Below are 20,521 nucleotides of genomic sequence, written 5' to 3' on the forward strand. Positions count from 1 at the left end.
GGAGACTTTAGTTCCCCGAACTTAAAGCTCGGCAGCACGTGTACCCCGCAATGTTCGGTCATTTCGCCGTTGCTCTTCAACTTCGTCATGATCGGAGTAGCGAGGGCAGCAGTACAGGGGCCGGGGTCCGGCATACGATCTACGCCGACGACATAACGGCAGGCGGCACCGACGCCAGTATTGAGCAGCAGCTCCAAGAGGACTGGCTCGCCCGCGAAATCCGAGCTGTTTGTGCTCACACTATTACAACCGGGACGGAAACGCGCTCCCCCTCTGGAGTGCGATCACATAAAGATCGTGACTGCATCGGGGCAGCGCATCCCCGAAGTTCCCAAGGTCAGGGTCCTGGGCCTGCTACTAAAAAAGAACAGCCGCAACGACAAGACCATCAACAAGATTACCACCAAGGCAATGGACGCTATCCGGCTCATGATACACCGAGTCTCAACACGACGGGCAGGCATGCGTGAAGACAGCCTTCTGCGCCTCGTCCAGTCGTTCGTGATCAGTCACATCGCCTACGTTGCGGCATACCTCAGCTGGCAGATCACTGACAGGACAAAGGTAAACACGCCCATCAGACGGGCTTACAAGGCGGCGCTGGGATTAATGGGGACCACGAGTACGGCTCCGCTCCTGCAGCTCGGAGTTCATTACGTATATTAGAATAGCCGAGGCGCAGCTCACTGTGAAAATGGAGCGCCTCTCTACCACCAAGACAGGCCGCGGTATACTGACGTCCCTGGGTTACAATCAAGTCGGCAATCGTGCGAGATCAGCGATGAAGCGTGGGCCCATATCCACGCGGACCCCGCCCCGAAAAACATGCACCCCGAGTACAACCAAGAACGGCGGCAGGCGCGGGCCAAAGTCCTCGTCGAACAACACGCCCAGGACCCGCACACCCGGTACATGGACGCAGCGGAATACAAGCGAGAAGGATTCGTAGCAGTGGCCGTTGCGGCGGCTACCGGCATCAAGACAACGGCAGCGAGCGTGCGGTGCACGAATGCCACAGACGCCGAGGAGGTCGCTATCTCTCTGGCGATCTCGGAGGCCGAGTGTCGCACCGTGCTCAGCGACTCGAGGAACGCTGCGCGCAACTTTGCCAAGGGGCGAGTGTGCGCGCTGGCGGCCGCCATCATCACCAAGCTCCAGCTCCAAGACCGCAGCAACACTATCCGCATCAAGTGGTTCCCGGCGCACGCGGGAGATTGTGCATCCTCACCGAATCACAACGAGACGGCCCATTCGGCGGCGCGAGCGCTTACCTTCCGCGCCCTCGAGAGTGACCGTTCCGTGTGGTGGTTCGAACAAAGGACCGAATGACCAGCTACGAAGAAGTGACTAAATGTCACCGCCTACCTCGACGGACAATGTCGCCGCCTCACCCGGCACTTAGTCGGGAGGAGGCAGTCATCCTAAGGCAAATGCAAACCGGGTCACTCCTCGCCCCGGCAGTGCTACATGTCCTCCACCCAGACACCTACACGAGTGATATGTGCAGTGTATGTCAAGTGGGTCCGGCGGACTAATGGCATTATCATGTGGGACTGTGCCAGGTTCCTGACCGAAGCTGCATCCAAGACATACCCGCCGGAACTTCGAAGTGCTATGAAAAGTACAGACAAGGACATTCAACTATGGGCCGTCCAGCAGGCCCAGTGTGCGCTCGAAAAGCACAAGCCTCACAACCCACCGCAAACGGGCCAAAATGAGGTAATGCAGAGTAGGGCATAACCCCGGGTCGACGCTTGGCCAGCGTCACGACGCTTTAAACCATTGTTTGCCGGCATCTTAAAGTTTTTCATGTACGTATACATACATACATACATAGACGCGGGTGATATGCGCTGCCACGAATTCCGTCCTCTGCAGGGAATCGTGGAGCGGCTTCCGAAAGAAAGAAAAAAAAAAGCGTGTCGCTGCTGCTGGTGCATATCGTTTGCTTCGTTCCGAATGTGTCATCTTTGCTTCTTTCGTTGAAGAGCGGTTAATTTTGCTCTCAAGATTTTGCTGCGTGTAAAAACTAATTAGCTGTCTAATGTCTTTTGTGCTTGTTTCTTATTTTCGCTAATGCAGCGTCGTGCCGTAAATATACCGTCCCGTCTTTTTATATGGTGCTTGGTTTCAGTGTTCATTCACACGCACTCTTCTGGGTAAACGTCAGTTTGTGAGACGGCATGCGTTTTTTTTTCTTAAATATTTTGCAACGGTATAGACGGCTTCCTTTCCTATGGGCGATGAAGCTGTTTCGTACAATAAGAAAAGTTGTTTTGCGAATCCGTGATAGAGCATTTTTATATATTTATGTTATGCATTCGCGACTGTTAAAATGCTTCTTTTATCGTTCTTGAGGTGACGTGGAACCCAAAGGTGGAAGTAATACGGCACTTTCTTGCATTTTTGTTCTGTAAAAACGCCCAACTTTCAGATTTTGGAAGCTGCAGGCTAACAGGTTTCCTTAGCGCTTAGAAAGTACAATACGCTTGGCTATTACAGACTTCAAAACATGCCATTTTTCATCCTATTTCGTGAAAAAGTTTGGAATTTTTTTTTTTCTGAACAGCAGTTTTGGAGGGTAATGTATATTTTTTGTCAAACCTTTGAGGTATAAGCAGAGAAACTTTTTCGCATCTGTCGATCAATGTCTTTTACCTGATAATGTCATTTGCCTGTAATAATCCTGAATAGTGTAAGTGAATTTGCATTCTTATGATATAACAAAAACAGCCGTTTGCATACTTAATCAAATGCGAAGTACGTGCGCAGTACTGATTGCCCCTTTTATACTTTTCTATGCATTTTAGTTTGTTATGCTTTCGTTTTGCTTTGATAATAAATGTTCTCATGCATATGATTCTAATCTGTGCATTGTTTATTTAAATTGCATTAAATTGCTTTAAAGAAAACGAAAGGCGCTGTATCTGTCATATTCCGTGGACACCTGAACAACGGCATAGTGAAAAGGAGGGAGGTGGGAGTGAAAGTGGAAAGAGAGAAAGAAATGCCGAAGTGTTAAAGTCAAGTTAAATTGGTTCACAGGAAGGGAAAGGCGCAGTAACTGTCACACTTGCTCTGTGGACACCCGAACCGCGCCGTAAGGGAAGGGAGGAAGGTGGGAATGAAAGTGGAAAGAGAGAAAGAGGAGCCGTAGTGGAGGGCTACGGAGTAATTTCGGCCACCTGGGGATCTTTAACGTGCGCTGACATCGCACAGCACACGGACGCCACTTCGTTTCGCCTCCATCGAAACCGAAGTGTTGGGCTAGGGAGAATTTCGACCACCAGGGGATCTTTAACATGCGCGTTGTTGCCACTGAAGGAAGAAGGAAAATATAATGCACGGGCCTGCGACTGGCTCTGTAGCTGAGCCACCTCCGCTGCCTGATTGATTTATAGGAAGGGAAAGGCGCGGTAACTGTCTCGCTTGTTTCCCGTGGACACCTCAACCGCGCCGTAAGGGAAGGGAGGAAGGTAGGAGTGAAAGCGGAAAGATAGGAAGAAGAGCCGGTAGTAGAGGGCTACAATTTCGACCACCTGGGGATCTTCAACGTGCGCTGACATCGCACAGCACACGGACGCCACTTCGTTTCGCCTCCATCGAAACGCAGCCGCCGTGGTCGGGATCGAACTTTGGTACTCCAGCACAGTAGTCGGGCGTCAGTTCGTTTAAATATTGGTGGCCAATTTCGTAAACTTGGCGCCTGCTACAAACCGTATTTATTATAATCTAGGTCTATAGCTCATTTTCTTTTAACGCGAGATATAAAAGTATTAGGTCGGCTTTGATCATGGATTTCGACAAAATCATAAGAATCGCAGTTATGCGCTTAACTCACGTTTAGATTACAGATCAGAATTTTAGTTGGATTGACGCTGTAATGCACATCACAAGCCAACTGCAGCAGGCCGCGTCACTAAGAGTTATAAGCAAGCTGTATTGCTTGAGATGACATCCGGGAAAGCGAAAGTAGAGCATCTTCAGTGCACCGAGGAGGACAGTAACAGGTCAGCGATGACGAGTGGGCCCGTATTCAGAGTTTGCGTCGTTATCTCACGTGACCTTGAGTCGTCTGATTGGTCGAAATGCCGGAACCGGGTGTTGCCACTACGGAAGAGGCGGCAGCATCATGTTCCGGCGTTTCCACCAGTCAGACGACCCGGGGAGATAGCGACACTTGCAAACTCCGAATACGGGCCCTAGTTCATGCTAATAAATGTCATTTGCGTGCGGTCCCTGTTGTCGTTCTCAAATGTTTTAAGGCGGAAGCCTTTAACGGCTCACGGCCACGATCATGTCCGTCCGTCCGCAACGTTTTAGTTTGATGACGTCATCAGTAGTTTGTCGTACTTGTGATAACAACTTTATTATTCCACCAGATAAGAAGGTCGCCTAGTCCCCGCCCCCGGCACGCAGGCCTAAGGGATGAAAGCCGGGACTCCTCCGCGATTAAAATGAATGATGGCGTCTTCAGTGGTGTATTCTGTCGTACCTTGAAATTAACGATGACGTCATTAGTGGTGTAGTATGTCACGCATTGAAATTAATGATGACGTCATCAGTTATTATTATTATTATATTAGTGGTGTAGTATGTCGTCCATTGAAATTGATGGCGTCATCAGTGGTGAGTATGCTGTGCCCTGAATATAATGATAACGTCATCAAGGGTGTATGTCGTACTTGAAATCAATGATGACGTCGTAAGTGGTGTAGTATGTCGTGCCTTGAAATTAATGATGACGTCATAAGTAGTGCAGTATGCGTACCTTGAAATAAATGGTGACGTCATCAGTGGGGTAGTATATCGTGCCTTGAAATGAGTATGACTATGACATCATCACAGGGTGACGATGTCACGACCGGATGACGGCCATGTCTAGTAACCGGAAGTGACGTCATAGCGTCATAGTGATGACGTCATCAGGCGATTCACGCATATACCAAGCTGACCTGGCGTTCGATCCAAGCGTCCGTGCGGCGCCTCTCATTTGGCGCTTCCTCGAACGCCGCACCACACAGCCGGCGCAGTACAGCAGGCATCAGCGGCCATTCAAATTGATTTACAGGAAAGAAAAGGCGCAGTATCTGTCACAGTTCTACGCGGACACCTTAACCGAGCCCTAAGGAAAAGTAAGATGATCCGAGTGAAAAAAGAGAAAAAGGTGCCGTAGTGGAGGGTTTCCCACCGCGCAAAATATGCTTTCGCCTCATCGCACTTCAGTGGCCCGAAGTGCCCCCTAGAACTTTGTTTTCGGCTGTGGCAGTTCCTGGCCCTACGGGGCTGGGACGGTAGGTCAACGCCGCTTGCGGCGGGGGCTAGCCAGCAAACCGATTTTTATCTGTAGTATGCCGTCATTGCACCCGCCAGTGCCGCCGTACTAAGGACCCCACCCATTATCTAGACCCGGCCGATGAATACATCCACCCCTTTTAGTTCAATAAACGTTTGTCACCACCACCGCCACTGCTTCGGTGGTGGACGACGGCTGTTGCGGCGCGCGTCTTTCTCTCTCGCTTCTTTTTACTTTCTTCTCTATTTTCTTCCCGCACGAGGCAGCGGAGGTGACTCAGCCCCGCCGTGGTGGTGCAGTGGTAAGACGCCCGACTACTGTGCTGGAGTACCCGGGTTCGAACCCGACCTCGGCGGCTGCGTTTCGATGGAGGCGAAATGAAGAGGCGTCCGTGTGCTGTGCGATGTCAGCGCACGTTAAAGATCCCCAGGTGGTCGAAATTACGCCGTAGCCCTCTACTACCGGCTCCTCTTCCTATCTTTCCGCTTTCACTCCCACCTTCCTTCCCTTACGGCGCGGTTCAGGTGTCCACCGAAAAGAAGGGCGACAGTTACCGCGCGTTTCCCTTCCTATAAATCAATCAGGCAGCGGAGGTGGCGGAGAGCCAGTCGCAGGCCCGTGCATTTTCTTTTCCTTCTTCCTACAGCCACACACTCGAAGAAAACTTTTTTTTTTTTTTTTAAAGGGGCCTTGAACTTTCAGGTGTCGGCTTAGAATCGTGGCCAGCCTAGTTAGTAAATGCGGTAATGTAAGGCCAGTTTTCGAATTAAAACCAATTTCAAAGTGTCACTCCACCTTATCATAAAAGTGTTCTTATATAAGTGATCCTCTCGAGGCCTGGTCCCCGCTCCATAGTCAACGATGCGGAACAAAATAGGTGACGCCTGTGCACTCATGCAAGGCCTTCGCCCTGCAGTGGGTATAGTCCGGCTGAGGATGACTCTTTTTGAAATGCCCCCCCCCCCCCCCCCCTTTTTTTTGTTATATTTCGTTCGCACGAGCCGTGTAGATCACAAAGGCTTGGGGGTTTATCGTTTCTCATGCCCGTCCTATCCTGTGGCAGCCTCTGTCCCTGGAAATATTCTTTTACGGGCCGTGTAGTAAAACGTTTAAGAGACACTGAAAACACACGAACGCGCGCAACTGCATGTGCGTGCATACATCTATGCAAATGAAATGACTCCTGGGGTAAAAGGGAATACACGGCAATTGCACGAAAGTTTCATCAGGGGAGTAGAGAATGGAATTGCATAGATACTATTTTCACTGCATTCGTGATACGCATTAAATAACCACATATCACTCTAAAGAGGAGAAAAGAACAATGGCATCAACGTACAATTCAGCAAGTAAATGTGGAATGGAGACAAATGTCATGAGAGAAAATAAACGGTAGTACTGATCACATATTGAAAAAAAAAAGTGTGTAATTGGTTGAGGCTGAAGCCATTGGTGTATTATTTCATGAGGACAACAGGAAGGTTTATGGCCTGACATTAGTAAAAATTTTGAAATTGGGGGATTGCCCATATATCTGGATTTCGTCTTGTCATATTTGATTAGAAGTGTCTGAAAACGCCTGCGATGCTATGGTGGTTTTTACTTGTAGTGACGAATAGCAGGGCGGCTAGCGATATTCGCATCTCTTATCTATGTAAGCTCAGGAAATAAATGATGCGTTTTATATTTGAAGCTTGACTGATAGTGGAATGCGACATCGAGAGCATCTTCAGCTAGTAGAACCACTCAAGTACTTCGGTATACACACGAGTATACCGAATGCGAGAAATGCTATTGGGTTGTGCATCCGAAATGCAGTGGGGAGCCATTACTGAAGCGGCAAATAATGGCGCCCCTCCTTCCACCGGCGTTGCTTCGCCTTTACATTGCACGTGCATCGCCTTCTGGCATTGGAGCTTTCCTTGTGTTGTCTGCGGCACCGGCCGTACCATCGGCACGAATGTTTAACCAGGGAAAATTATCTCCTCCGCAACTTTTTTTTTATTAAAAGTAAAGAAAATTCAAGCACTCCAGCTAATGTCGACCGAATTGGCTGCGCACTGCTTGACTGGAGATAGCAGCATCTGAACGTGCCACGGCTCATTTGCTTTTCGCTCTGTGCGGCGCTAATAACTGCTCGGCTTCCTGTCGTGTGGCGGTGCCTGCACAGTTTCTCTTTCGGTTCGCTGTTTTGGTGCACCGACAGCGAGCAAGCAACAGAGGCAAGACGAATGGGGAAAACAGATTGGTGCGTTGCGCTGTCTTCGGCAGATTAACACGTAACCGCTCTACATTGAGGCGTCTCGGCCCGAATCGCGGAGGTGGTTAGCAGCGCTCTCTTTTTCCTTTGGTAGCGCACAGAGAAAGATATATGGCTAGCGCAAGGGGAGTACACTGCTGAGCATCCTTGTCTAGAGCGCTCCGACGGCGCTTGCGGATCAAGTTAGCGACATCTAACGTTAGGCTCTGGGTTTGAGTTATGCGTCCAGTGCGCATGCGTGGCCAAAATAAAGCGGTGCCTACTCGCGTGTTCAGGGCCTCATTTCCGCTCAGTGCTTGCGCATAATGCCGCCAGCGCGCTTGATATGTAACAGCGGCCGGAAAAACAACGCTTTTCGTGCGAATCACGAAGCGGCCGGGCAAGCAAGTGCGAGTGGTAACGGATGATCGTGCGTTTCAGACACGCACCACGGAGAATTGGGCCTTGTTGGTTGTTTACTGCGTTGCAAGCGTTATGTTTTATCACGTCATTGCATCAGCTACATATGGGACACTGCATTTGGCATCCGTACAGATCTAGGAACTTGACATCCTCAAGAGGAAATCACCGGGACGGCGAGCGCCGTGTATGCAGAAACGCGCGTTAATCCGCTATCGCTCGCGCTTGCTTATCTGGCCGTTTTGATACACTCGAGGAACACTGCGGCATCGCGACGCGCTGGCGACCGTTACAACCTCGCAAATGCAGGCAGCGCGGCCCTAACGGCACAAAAGGCAATCGCAAGGGAGTGTCTGGAGAAGGAAGCGGTGAGCAGGCATCGCTTTATTTTGGCCACGCATGTGCACTGGACTCATAACTCAAACCCAGAGCCTAACGTTAGATGTTGCTGACTTGCTCCGCACAGCGCCGTCGGACACCACTGTACTTCAACATGCATTTATTCCTACTAATGAGAACCACCCATTATCCTTTCCTGTCGAGGCACGCGCCTTCATTTCAAGTTGAGTGGAGGCGGGTTTTCGCGTAGTGGCGATGTGGAAGCGAGCAGACGAAGGAAGCACGTTTCAGGCTCCACTTACGAGCGTATATCTTTGGGCCATTCAATTACTTGTTAACCAGCGACTAAACGGCTGAATCAGAGTTTCGGTACGTGATTACTCGCTCAAAAGCTGACCGCCATTCGAATCTCTTTTTAGAGCACAAAGGCGTGCCCTCGTGAAAGGGATGCGTGATTCGAGAGGCGAACGAAGAATTTCGTAGCTATTTTCCGGGCGCTTCCTGCGTGTGAGTGCGCGCACGGCGTCACGGTACTGCGTGGCAACGGTGGGCTGTTTGATGTAGCCTTGACCCGTCACTATTTAACAGGCGCCGTCTGTATACCCTCGGCGCCAAACACTGGTCGGTCTGAACACGCGTCGTTGTAGAAAGGCGGACTTTCTCTTCCGAATGCTAAATCTCCGTTAGCGATATGTCTCGATCATCTCTCTTGAATCAATCACCCTTGTACCCAGCTGATGCGTTCTTGTTTTTTTTTTTTTTTTTTTTTTTTTTTTTTTTTTTTTTTTTTTTTTCGCGCCGACTCGAGCGTATAGAGGCGGTGGAGGGAAGGCGCATTCTAAAGTTCTCTCTCCGCGCCTTTTTGTTTGTGCCCTTTGCGCGAGTTTTGAGCGTCGCGGGGTCCAGACGTGGCACCTTGACTTCGTCGACGCAGTGTACGCGTGAGCTGGAAGGCATGTTGGCATTTGGGCGGTGTGTTGCACGCGATGCTTAACGCACGGGTTTGACGGGTGCTGCATGGCTCCTCGTTTTGCAGGCGGCACGAACGACGCCGGCAAATACACTAACCCCCTGTACGCCCAGCCCTTCGGAGACTCCAGCTTCGAGTCACTCGAGGCCGAGAATGCGCAGCTCACAGGTAACACTGCACGCGTCCCTGCTTTTCTCCTGTCGTGCGCGAACTCGCATGCGGCTTCGAGCACCGCGGTTGACTGTCTGCGAGTGCACTGCCTGCTGCAAAGTGCGCGGAGTGGTCGACGAATGCCATCCGAGTAAAACGTGACGCTTCTTTCACAGCTTACGCGCGTCGAAACACGGTGAACAAATTAAAGCGTACGCGTAAAAGGTTAATGTGGTAAAAAAAAAAAATAAAAAAATCGCTTGAGCAATAAAACAGTCGCGCAGAGTCGGGCTAGCAGAAAAGCAGTGCTTGAACACAGCGAGCTTTACCTTCTCTTTTGTGGCTGTAATGTTTAGGCGGCCTAAAAGAGAAACGTAGCTTAAGAGAACTTGTTGGGCTAGTTGGTGTCTATTCATTATAAGTTAAAGGCGCCAAAGCAACACGCACACACACAAGAAAAGAAGAACGGGACAGAGCGCCACTCACAATTGGTTTATTGTGCAGGAAAAAGTACATATATTTCACTGCCGGCACATGCGCAAGGAACCCATTCAGCATCATGTCATATAAGATAAGCTATGTTCAAAAAAACGCTTTCTCTGCATTGTACAGATTGATCGACGTGTCACTGACACACAAATTACCTTTCTTTCCGATATAAAATGCTTCAATTAGCTCTCTGGCCATCGTATTGCCACTCCTTGCAAGAATCTACACATCAGAAAAACATGGTTCACAGGTGCCTGAAGGGCAGGATCTGATTTGTTTCGGAATATTAGGGCCATCTTTATTTTGCTCTACGTTACGTTCATTTGTTACTGGTTTATTACTGGTAAGCTATAAATGCAATAATAACTCCTCGCGGGAGCCGCCCCAAGCCTTCGGGCACCTCGGCTGGCTTCACCGCATACCAGTGTAACAAACTTGGGCTTCTCCGCATGGCAGCCACGTTGAAAACAACCCTTTCGAACTGGTGCTTGGGCGTGTTCGTATGCCATTTTGAAGAGCAGCGTGGCAGGACTTCTCTCCGACCTCGTCTAATTCGCTCTTCTTGTCGTTCAAATGCATAACCTGCCAGACTAAAGGGCATCGACGCTCACTTCGTCAAGCGGTTTTACAGCGTTGCCAGCCCAAGGCTGCACAGTCGACCCGGCTTCGGCGCGCGAAATTGAATCCTGGGGTTGCCAGTAGGAGGAGCGGCTTTTGCAAGGGAACGGCGCGCCGTTCAGTGTATCAAACGTTCTGCGAGCTATACTTTTGCACAGATTGATCGCGACGTATTGTTACGGAGCACAGTATGGAGACGACGTGCTGATGTGAAGTAGGGAAGAAGACGACGCTCAGGCCTACCTGACTTCGTTGTGTGGTGTGCGGTGTGTCGTGTGCATCTAACAGTGAACTAGCGTTTACCACTGTGTACTTTTCCTTAACAATTTTGATAATTCAATATATAAAACATCTCAAGAGATGAGCTCCTCTGTAACACAGAAGCGTCAACGTGGTGTGCCCAGGATAGTGGCACGCTTCCTGCAGCGCTGTGTTGCTCGCCGCCGTACTGGTAGACACAGCTCGCCTCGGGCACCTCAACGTGCCGCTCAGTCAACACCAGCGTATGCTCCAAGTAGCGTTTGGAGCTGAATAGCGCCGTTGGGGTTCGCATCAAAGCTGTTGCGCAAGCTGCTCTGGGGAATGTCACCATAAGAGGCGCAAATTTGTTACTGGCACACTACAAACGCTTCGATATAACTCGGGCAAAATAGGATACAGTCAGCACGACAATCGCCTCAAACTTCCAGGCTGGCTTCACCGCACGACAAACTGTGCATTGAACTCTGGCTTTCCCGCATGACAACAGTGTCACGTTGTTAACACCCCAGACAGAAGGCGACTTTCAAGCGCACTCGGCGTTCGCCTCATCAAACGAGCTTACAGCGTTAGCGCTGTCAGGGGGTGGCCAAGGTTGAGCAATTGGGCGCCATTAGGAGAAGCGCACTTTGCAGGGGCGCAGTTCGACATATCGAACATTCTGCTGGACAGGAGTTTGAAATACGCGCACACGACTCCTATAATTTTACATGGGATTATCAGGGGATATTCTGATAATTCAATAAGCAATAATGCGTTATATACGGTATAGACTGTATTGCGTTTGTGTGCTGCAGGCTATGTCGCCGCCTCTTTAAACTTCCGGTCCACAGCAACCATTCACTTCGTCCGCCAAGAGATGCCTATGAATGCGGCCCTGGAAATTGAGCACAATAAGCGATGAAGCTAAAGTTGCAAGTTCACATTCCATGACACAATATAACATCGATTGTTTAGTGCACTTCTCACAGTGCAGCTGGACGGCAGACTGGAGAACGAAAGCGGCATGTGCCCTCGCTCGCTCCCTCCAGCTGCGCTTTCGCAGTTGTATAATTCACGGTGCGTTATCAAACTGCTCCACTTTCGTAGTTTTGCCTATTACCGACAGGAGGCGTTGTTGTCCCAGTTCCTCAGAGGGTTCGAATGCGGCACCTTATTTAATTAATGCGTCGTTGCTAGTGCTGGCACCCTTTGACTTGCATCTGCTCATAGTGCCACCAAATTTTTCTGAGGTACATTTTCCGGCTCGTTTATCGAGAGCACACTGAGATCGTTTTCTTTTTTTTCCTTTTTCGAAGGAGCGGTAAGGTCGCTGCGGCTTTATATGATAGCAGCGAGCTGGAAGAGCAGCGGGCGCCGCCCTTTGGGTTCCAGTGGAGCGAGCATGTTCGCGCCGTCCATGGATAGTCGCTGCGCGCTCGATACGGGGCGCCACCACCGGCTGGTGTATTCGATTTAGGGCCGATATTGGTGATCTATAAATCGATGGACCCTAGTGAATTCCAGTGCACTCGTGGCACAGGGGGAAGCGGTGAAACAGAAACACCCTCGAAAAACTGGCCGCTGTCATTAAGTTTGTTTCGTTCACACATGGTTACATCATTGAATCAGCAGTGCGTGTAAACGGAGAAAGGCTGTGCACAAGTGGCTGTCGAAATGTAGTTATACCTGCAGCCGTGTTGGCCTTGAACCCGCCATTTTGGCGCTCAGCGTGTCTTTGTTTTTCTCTCATCCGTTGCTGACCCTTGCGAAGTGTTGCTGTCTTGAGTGGCACATCGACACTATTTTCAGAGGCACACCTGAACGAGAGCTTTAGCATGGGTTGCCGGCCGAATACAAACTCCAGTCAGCATACGCCTGTTTATGGCTCAGTGGTTTATGGGCTGGACGACTGAGGCAAGTTTGTATCCTTTCAGGTGTGAATTATGATGCGTGTAAGGCTATGTTGTTGTATAAAAAAAAAATATGAGGGATTACACATTGTCACGACGCCCGTTGTCAGAAGCGTAAAGTAGTAGTAGTAAAAATATTTATTTTAACAGAGGAGTTCGGGGCGCGCAGGCCCCTGGGCCCCCGCACGGCCCCACTACACTCAAACGTTCATGTTCCTACGGTTCATGACGTCGGCAGCTCGGTCTGTGGCGGTCTTTTGCCGGACCGGGTCCTCAGAGCGTAGCAGGGTCTCCCATTCTTCCCAGGTGGTGAAGTGCTCCAGACCCCGCCGGGCATTGGAATAGAATGTGGGCGAGGGTGGCAGTGGGGTGGTTGCAAAGGGTGCAGGAGGGGTCGGTGAGAGTGGGGTGGTAACGGGACCTAATGTAAGGGGATGGGAGGGTTCGCGTCTGGAGGCCGCGCGCCATAGTGTTTGGTGGTGATTGCTGAGGGAGGAGTGAGGTGGGGGGGTAGATCTGTTTCTCGACCCGGTAGGCCTGAGTCATCTCTTTAAACGTGTGCATGCGCTCCCCGGAGAACTCCGACGTGGGGACCGCCTGTGCCCGGCGTATTAGACCTCGGGCTAATCTGTTGGCGGCCTCGTTGCCAGGGTTCCCCGAGTGCGCAGGCACCCAGATAAGCTCCACTTGGCGGGGCGGTTTGGCAGTGGGCGAGGTCAGTATGCAAAAAGCAGAAACATGAACTCGCCCACGTGCGAAATTTAGTAGTGCAGTTTTTGAGTCTGTTAGTAGCTTCCGTGTGGGCAATTACAAGGGCGATCGCTGCCTCCCCGGCCACTTCTGAGGAGGTAACAGAAGGGAGGGGGAGAGTTGCAATGGACTGAAGGGTATTGTTCACCGCGGCTGCCGCCGCCTCATCGCTCGAGCATGCGGCGTCCACCCATACGGCATCCGTCTCGGAGCCGTAATAGCGCCTTTGCCCGGGCTCGGCGGCGGGGCTCGTGGTGTTGTGGATGGGAGTTTCGGGGAAGGGGTTTGACAAGAAGGTTGGAGTGGATAGGGCGTGGGATGGAGAGGAGTGTGGGGTCGTTAGCTGGGATGCGAACATCGAGGGTTTTGAGGATGTGACGTCCGGTGCCAGTCTGTGTTAATCGGATATACTGGGTCTGTCTGTGGGCCTCCACAAGCTCCCCAACAGTATTGCGGAGACCCAGCTGAAGTAATTTCTCTGTTGAAGTGTTGAGGGGTAGGTGGAGGGCGGGTTTGAACGCGGCACGAAGTATCGCGTCCAAGGTGGAGATCTCGACACCTATAAGTGTGAGGTAAGGGAGCGTGTATAAAAATCGGCTGAGGATAAAGGCATGAGTGAGACGACATGGAATCTGCATGCTGATTCCAAGTGATCCGTCATCGCCTGCTGCGATTAAGCACACTGGCGAGACGCGACCGTCGCGGCGTGATACGCGGACGCTGTGGTGGAAAAATGTTGGGAGTTATTACCCGAACCATTGATTATGCAACTTGGGAAACTCCGCTTCAAAAGGGCACCTCCGTGCTCTTACAGGACCGCGCTGCTTGACCTGTAAGCGCATATCGCAACGCCATTTAGACAGGGTCAGTAAAAGCTGCCGTCACGTAAAGCAAATTACTTCGTTTTTGCTAATGCTGTTTCTGCTCTCCCTTTCTGGTCATGTTTTTGCTTCATTTATATTTATGTTAGTTGTATTTCAGGGTTTTTGACAATGGATCCCTTTTTCTGATAATGTTTTCTCAGCGCACAGCCACTTGGAAACATCAGAAAAAGGGATCCGTTGTCAAAAACCCTGAAATACAACTAACATAAATAAAATAATAAACTGTCTTCCGCAAGTAACTAAAGAAAAAAAGCAGTTAAAACAGACTGATGCTACTTGACGGGATACACGCAATGGGACAGTCACCATAAAAGCGATGTAGTAAATAATTACGAAAGCAACGAGACATGAGTGAAACTTTTTCCTCCGCCCAGAGACAATCCACTGTTGTCATTGCTCCTGTTCGTAAGGACGGCCAGGAAACTTGACGCGTTCCCAGGGAGCTTTTATAGCTGTTAAAGCACCCCACTTACAACTAAATACACTGCTTACTCCTGCCCGATCTTTTCTATACAGAATCATACATTCCCCAGCATGCCCAAATTGCATCTTTTCATGCCCTGTCGCCCTCCAATCTCCCCACTTTCCACACCCTCCTCCCCCAACGTGGCGGGCTTGGTTAGCCTCTGACCAGCTGCAAGATCAGTTGGCCTTGATGACCCTGGCCCAGGACATTCTTAACGCTTAATGTAATGCGTTAAATAAAGTTGTTCCCTCCTTCCACACAACAATTGTTTCTAGGCATGGCCCAAGTTCCAGTTAAAGGGTGTGAGCTGAACGATCGCAATTTTCGTGCATCAAAACCTTCGACTGCATAGAAACCCATGGAGAAAGGCCGCCGGGGAGCACCGCCTGCGTTTTGTGACGTCACCACCAAGCGGCGCAACCTCTACGATGCGAGGGATGGATGCTCCTATTGCTCCATTCAGCTTCAAACCGCTTTCCCTGCTCCATCCTGCTCCAAAATGCAACATTACTCCAAAACTGCTCCATACTGGCTATTTTGATGTTCTGCCATCAAATTTAGCAGAGCATATATGGGAACAATGTCATTACACCAGTGGAAAAGATATGACGCATCTTGCACTGGGCTTAAAGGGACACTAAAGTGAAAACTGAAGTGGGCTTGCATCGATAGAATGCCAATTCCTGATTACAAAAAATCCACTCTTACTGAAAACAGAGCTGTTATTAGGTAGTAAAAAGGTAGGAGAGAAATACAGGTCTCGCCGCCGCAGACGAAACTCGCAACTACAAATCACGTGACGCGCTAGGGATCACGGTGGCTGACAAATGCGAATTACTTTGCCCGTTTGAATGCGGTCGTAGGTTTTGTCTCGAATATGATCACACGCTCTTATCATACGTAAACGACGGCGAAAAGACAACGTAAACGTTGCAAGGCAAATACAAAAATATACTTACTTCAGTTTCGGTTATGTTCCGGCACAGGCACTTCGTGCGTGCTCGGATAGTTTCAAGTTTGGACCTGCAGCGCCTGAATTACGATCTGGCTCGTTCACATTTTTCGGAGGCGCGAGCGAGCGAAATCCGCTGCCGCCGACACGCTCCTTCGTTCACACTTCTGAGCCGCTTCGACTGCGAGCTCCCGTTAACCCTGACGGCTCGACTGCAGCTACGTACGCCACGAAAAGCAAACATATGCTAAGGGCCCAAGGAAAAACACATTAAATATGGCACATCTGACCCACATACTGCGGCAGCAAGACCATCAACGTGCTATTTGCAGGCATCGTAAACATTGCCGCTCACACCATGGAGAGCGTCAATCTATTGCGCTGGTCGCCCGGCGAAAAAAAAAGGGCCTCGGGTAAAAAATAAAAACTAAAAATAACGAAGCACCACACATACATTAAAAATGTAAAAAAAAGTCGATTTGTAGAAAAAAATAACCGCCACAACCAGCGGGACTCGAAGTCATCTTTCTGCGTCGTAACTCGACCACGCCGCGCCTCTGGGACGTGCGAAATATTTCCGCATGTTATGTCATAGCCGCATGTATAATGGAACATTTTTGGAAAACTTTGAAAGAGCGCAAACATACACGACCACTAAAGACAAGAGACGAGACACAAGCGCCGGCGCGTCTCTTGTCTTTAGTGGTCGTGTGTGTTTGCGCTCTTTCAAAGTTTTCCAAAAATGTACCAACTCGCCCAAAAAGAAGTGTTAATGAATAATGGAACATGTTTCGAGGCGTACAGGCCGTTGCTGCCGGTCTAAAAATATTACAACTTCTTGACCATCGGAGCATGCTGCCTGCTCTCACGACTTGCAACTAATGTTCTGTATGCCCACGGCCGCTCGATAGAAGCGCGCTTCCATCGAGCGGCCGTGGTATACCTCTGCGCACTATATTGTGCACTGGAACCATATTAACATGTGGAATTTCACAGCGCTGGCAAATTTAGGGGCACCGTATCTTCGATCATGCTCTACTACCGTGGACGTAATTTTCGCTGAACACGGAGCTGTAGCACTAACCTTGAAGGAAAAAAGTGCGACGAAGCTTCAAAACTGACAAGCGCAGCAGCGAGGACGCTATTTTGCTGATAACTAAATCTTATTTGTATGTAAACATTTCGGGAAGCGTTGCGATGACCGAGGGCTCGGTTTGTTTATACGCAGTGCAAGAAGGAGCGCAAAGGCTTGAGAAACATGTAAAGTATTGTGCATTACAAGCGCTCTGTCTTTTTTTTTTTTTGTTCTTTTATGGGCCCATCGCTCGGTAAATTACTCTCTTCATCGTTTTATTTCTTACGGCTTTGGCCGTCACTTATTTTGAGCCTGTGTTAGGTTGCGAGTACGCTGTTGCCATGTTGGCCCCTGAGGGATGCGACACCGCGGGCCGCGTCGGCTCGCTGGCAATCACGGAGTCTCCTCTTACGTCATAGTGTGCGTCACTCTACCCGACTACGTAGTCGGAGGAAGCAGTTTGAATTCGACCAGCGGGAACAAGAAAAAACCTCAACTTCTTATCGCAATATCTCAGCAATTATTCGATTTTATGCTGCCGGATATGCGGCGACAGTGTCACCAAATGTAGTTTATTTGATTTTCATACCATCTTTGGGTTTCTTTAGTGTCCATTTAATACAAATGAAAATTTTGCAAGAGAAGGAAGCACGGAGCGTAATAAATATTTGTTTGCAAGTAAATTTAGTATTCGCCACTGGCAATTGGCGATAATTGCGAAATAAATTTACTGTGCATGTGGCGTAATACCCCCTCTCAGCCTTTTGAATTGCCGATGGAGAGAAGCGAGATCAGCAAGCAGGTGGCGCAAACTGGTTAGGGAGAAAACTTGTCCGACTGCAAAAACTGCACGAGTTATTCTGGTGGTTCTGCGGTGAAAACGAGCAGGTACTTCACCATCGAGCCTCTTTGTCAGTGGCAGGCTTGCCGGGCCTACGGCAGACAAAACCATACTTGAAGCGTTATGGGTTGGTACACCAAAGTTGTCCCTCACTAGGAAGCTTCTCAAGATTGTTCGAAAGGCATACGGAATTTATCACCGAAATATTGCATTGCTCAAGTAAAGAATGATCAGCCATTGGCAGGAGGCAAAAGCTGTAAGATGGAAAGGCTACCACTCAAAGCCATCTCTCTCTATCGCAAAGCTGCTCCGAAATGCCGGAGCCTGCTTTCACCCACCTCCACCTTATTGACAAATGGACAAGACGTGCTGCGATTCCACGGTAGGCGAAAAGCAAGGGAGCGGCGCTAAGCTTGTCGAGGCGCGCGATTGTGGTCTGAAGGTGCCTTTTTTGCAGACGAAATATCCACGTGCTCAGGAATTTATCAGCATGGGATCAAAAGGGATCATGTAATACCCCATGTCCTTGAGGTGTTTTCTAAATAAGGAAAATAAAGTAGATATGCACAAGATAGGGATCATGCCCATTAATCTGAACTCCACAGTAGTATCGAAGTGGTAGACTGACATTTGAATCTATCAAGTCAAAATAGGTAAGCGCATTAGGCGAGACTAGATGTTCAGATGTTTGCTGCTAGTCTTTTCCAGGTTTTTGCTAAGGTTGGCCTGTGTTATATATCTTACATGCTTTGGCCGTTTGATGAGTGGAAGGTAGGAAAGGCATTGAACTTGCGTGAAAAGGAATCAGATTGGAAATTTTGCATTTCAGAAAAAGAAAACGGCAATTATCAAAGGTTTTTGACCTTAGAAACGTGCTCAAAAACTTTCGTTTCGTAGCTCCAAAGCTGCTCCAAAATGGCTTTACTACTGCTCCCAAAGGTGCTCCAAAACGCTCGAACCTGCTTCCACCCCTGTATGGGCTGTGTGGTGAGGTGTTCGAGGAAGCGCCAAAGGAAAGGCGCCACACGGAGGCCTGAATCGGTATGACCACATAGCGCTTTAACCAAGCCGTATGAACGTGCCTGCGTGGCCTAGGGATAATGGGAATGCAAGGCTCTTGGCTGATTGTGATATCATCCTCCCATGCGAAAGAAGAGGCCCGAGTTGGCAGCGCCTACCAAACGATAGTGCACTGTGATTGGTCGAGACCTCTCCGCAAAAGCGTGACACTTTTACTGACGACAACGATGAGCTATGAAAAGCTTTCGCCTTAAAAATTATCAAACAAAACGTTGTCTTTCTCTTATCTGCAAAGTTTTGAGATCGCCGCACAGCCAAACGTAACCGGAGTCAACGAACCGAAGGATGCCAACGAAAGAGGCAACGAGGAACAAACGAAAACCAAAACAGCCGATGACATTAGTCTGGACTCACGGTGAGATCGAGCGCAATCAGCAACAAGAGGTCAACGTCGTAACCGTGCACGCCCAAAGTATATAGTACTATCCTTTTCGCCATCCAAATAGAAACATTTAATAACACATCTTAACATCACCCACGACCCCTGTTATTTGCATCACCCTGGATGGAACCCCCATCCAAGCGGTCGAAAATATCAAAGTCCTAGGCCTCAGCATTTGCAACAATGGCAGTGACACCAATGCCGTAAAAGCTGTTCGAAAATCGGTGCAAAACATTGCGGCACTTATTAAACGCATCTCTAACCGCCATTGGGGCACGAGAGAGGCGGCCACGCTCGCCTCATTCAGGCACAAGCAGAATTACCTATTCCCTCCCCTACCTCACCACCTCCCCCTCAGAGACCGAACAGTTGAATAGTCTCATCAGAGCGGTCTATAAAACAGCCCTTCTCCTGCTCAAAACCACTGCCACCGCCAAATTTCTTCATTTGGGGGTGCATAATACCCTAGAAGAGCTAGTCGGGGCATACTCAATGAGCCAATACCACCGACTCTGGGACGAAAACCGGACAGCAGCTCTTAAACCGACTGCAAATTTGCCTCCCTGGTGAAACCACGGCCATGTATTCCTCTCCCGAAACCATCAGCGCAAATGTTTACATTCCGCCGCTCCCGAAGAACGCTCGTCTGAAGCACAATTACAATCGACGCATTGCTAGAGCTACTGCACTTCAAAAGCGATATCCCTCGTCTGCAGTCTATGTAGAGAATATCTTCATTAGTCCGCGTTCGTGGCTGCAGTGACGGAAAATGCTCGCAAGTTGGTTACCTGTGCCACTATTCGGAACTCGACCCCCAGCCCGTCGAAACGGAAGAAGCAGCAATAGCCCTTGCGATTACTCACTCCTCCGCAAAATACATTTTCTTCGATTGAAAGTTAGCCAGGATGTCCTGTCTGCAAGTCACAATATGATGAGGCAGATATTCACAATTTGTTGTGGGTTTGCCCGGCACTGAAGCCGACGATAATTCGGCACCTGACGGCAGTGGGCCTTTCGCCGAACAACTCATCTTCGTATATTGCTTGGACTCATGGGCCTTATCATCGCTCTCTCTTTAACTTTATTAGAACAGTTAACCTTTTTATTTCATTTAATACCTCTTTAACTTTTTTTTTTCATAGTCCATTATGCCCTGAGGCGATAAGACCCGTTATCCACGGCCCAGCCGTTAGCATCTTGCAATCTGCTCGCCCTTCCTATCACCCACCTCCACTGGGTTCCAAAGCACTGCGGACACTCGGGAAACACACTCGCCCACGAACAAGCCCGAGCTCTCGTCAGCCGGGCAGGGCATGGCCTGCCCTCATTCTGCAGTTTGAGGGATCACCTCCTCACCTACCACGACATAAACTCCTGCAAAATCTACCCCCCTCCTCACCAAAACCGAACAGGTGGTTTG

At 49.6% G+C, this 20,521-nt stretch overlaps 1 protein-coding gene across 2 annotated transcripts in view; it reads left to right on the forward strand.

The window, feature by feature from the left end:
• The window catches only part of ClC-c (chloride channel protein 3), a 126,636-nt gene that overhangs the window by 32,855 nt on the left and 73,260 nt on the right, over positions 1-20,521 (forward strand). The window contains exon 3 of one of the 2 annotated variants that reach the window (XM_084602963.1): positions 9,331-9,432. The exons of the other annotated variant lie outside the window; for it this stretch is intronic. Within the exon in view, the coding sequence (XP_084459089.1) occupies positions 9,331-9,432 (102 nt within the window). The remainder of the gene's footprint in view (positions 1-9,330; positions 9,433-20,521) is intronic. 2 annotated transcript variants of the gene reach the window in all.

The sequence above is a fragment of the Amblyomma maculatum genome, chromosome 4 (genome assembly GCF_055883805.1).
Source record: "Amblyomma maculatum isolate TAMU_Amacu chromosome 4, ASM5588380v1, whole genome shotgun sequence".
NCBI classification, from domain to species: Eukaryota; Metazoa; Arthropoda; class Arachnida; order Ixodida; family Ixodidae; genus Amblyomma; species Amblyomma maculatum.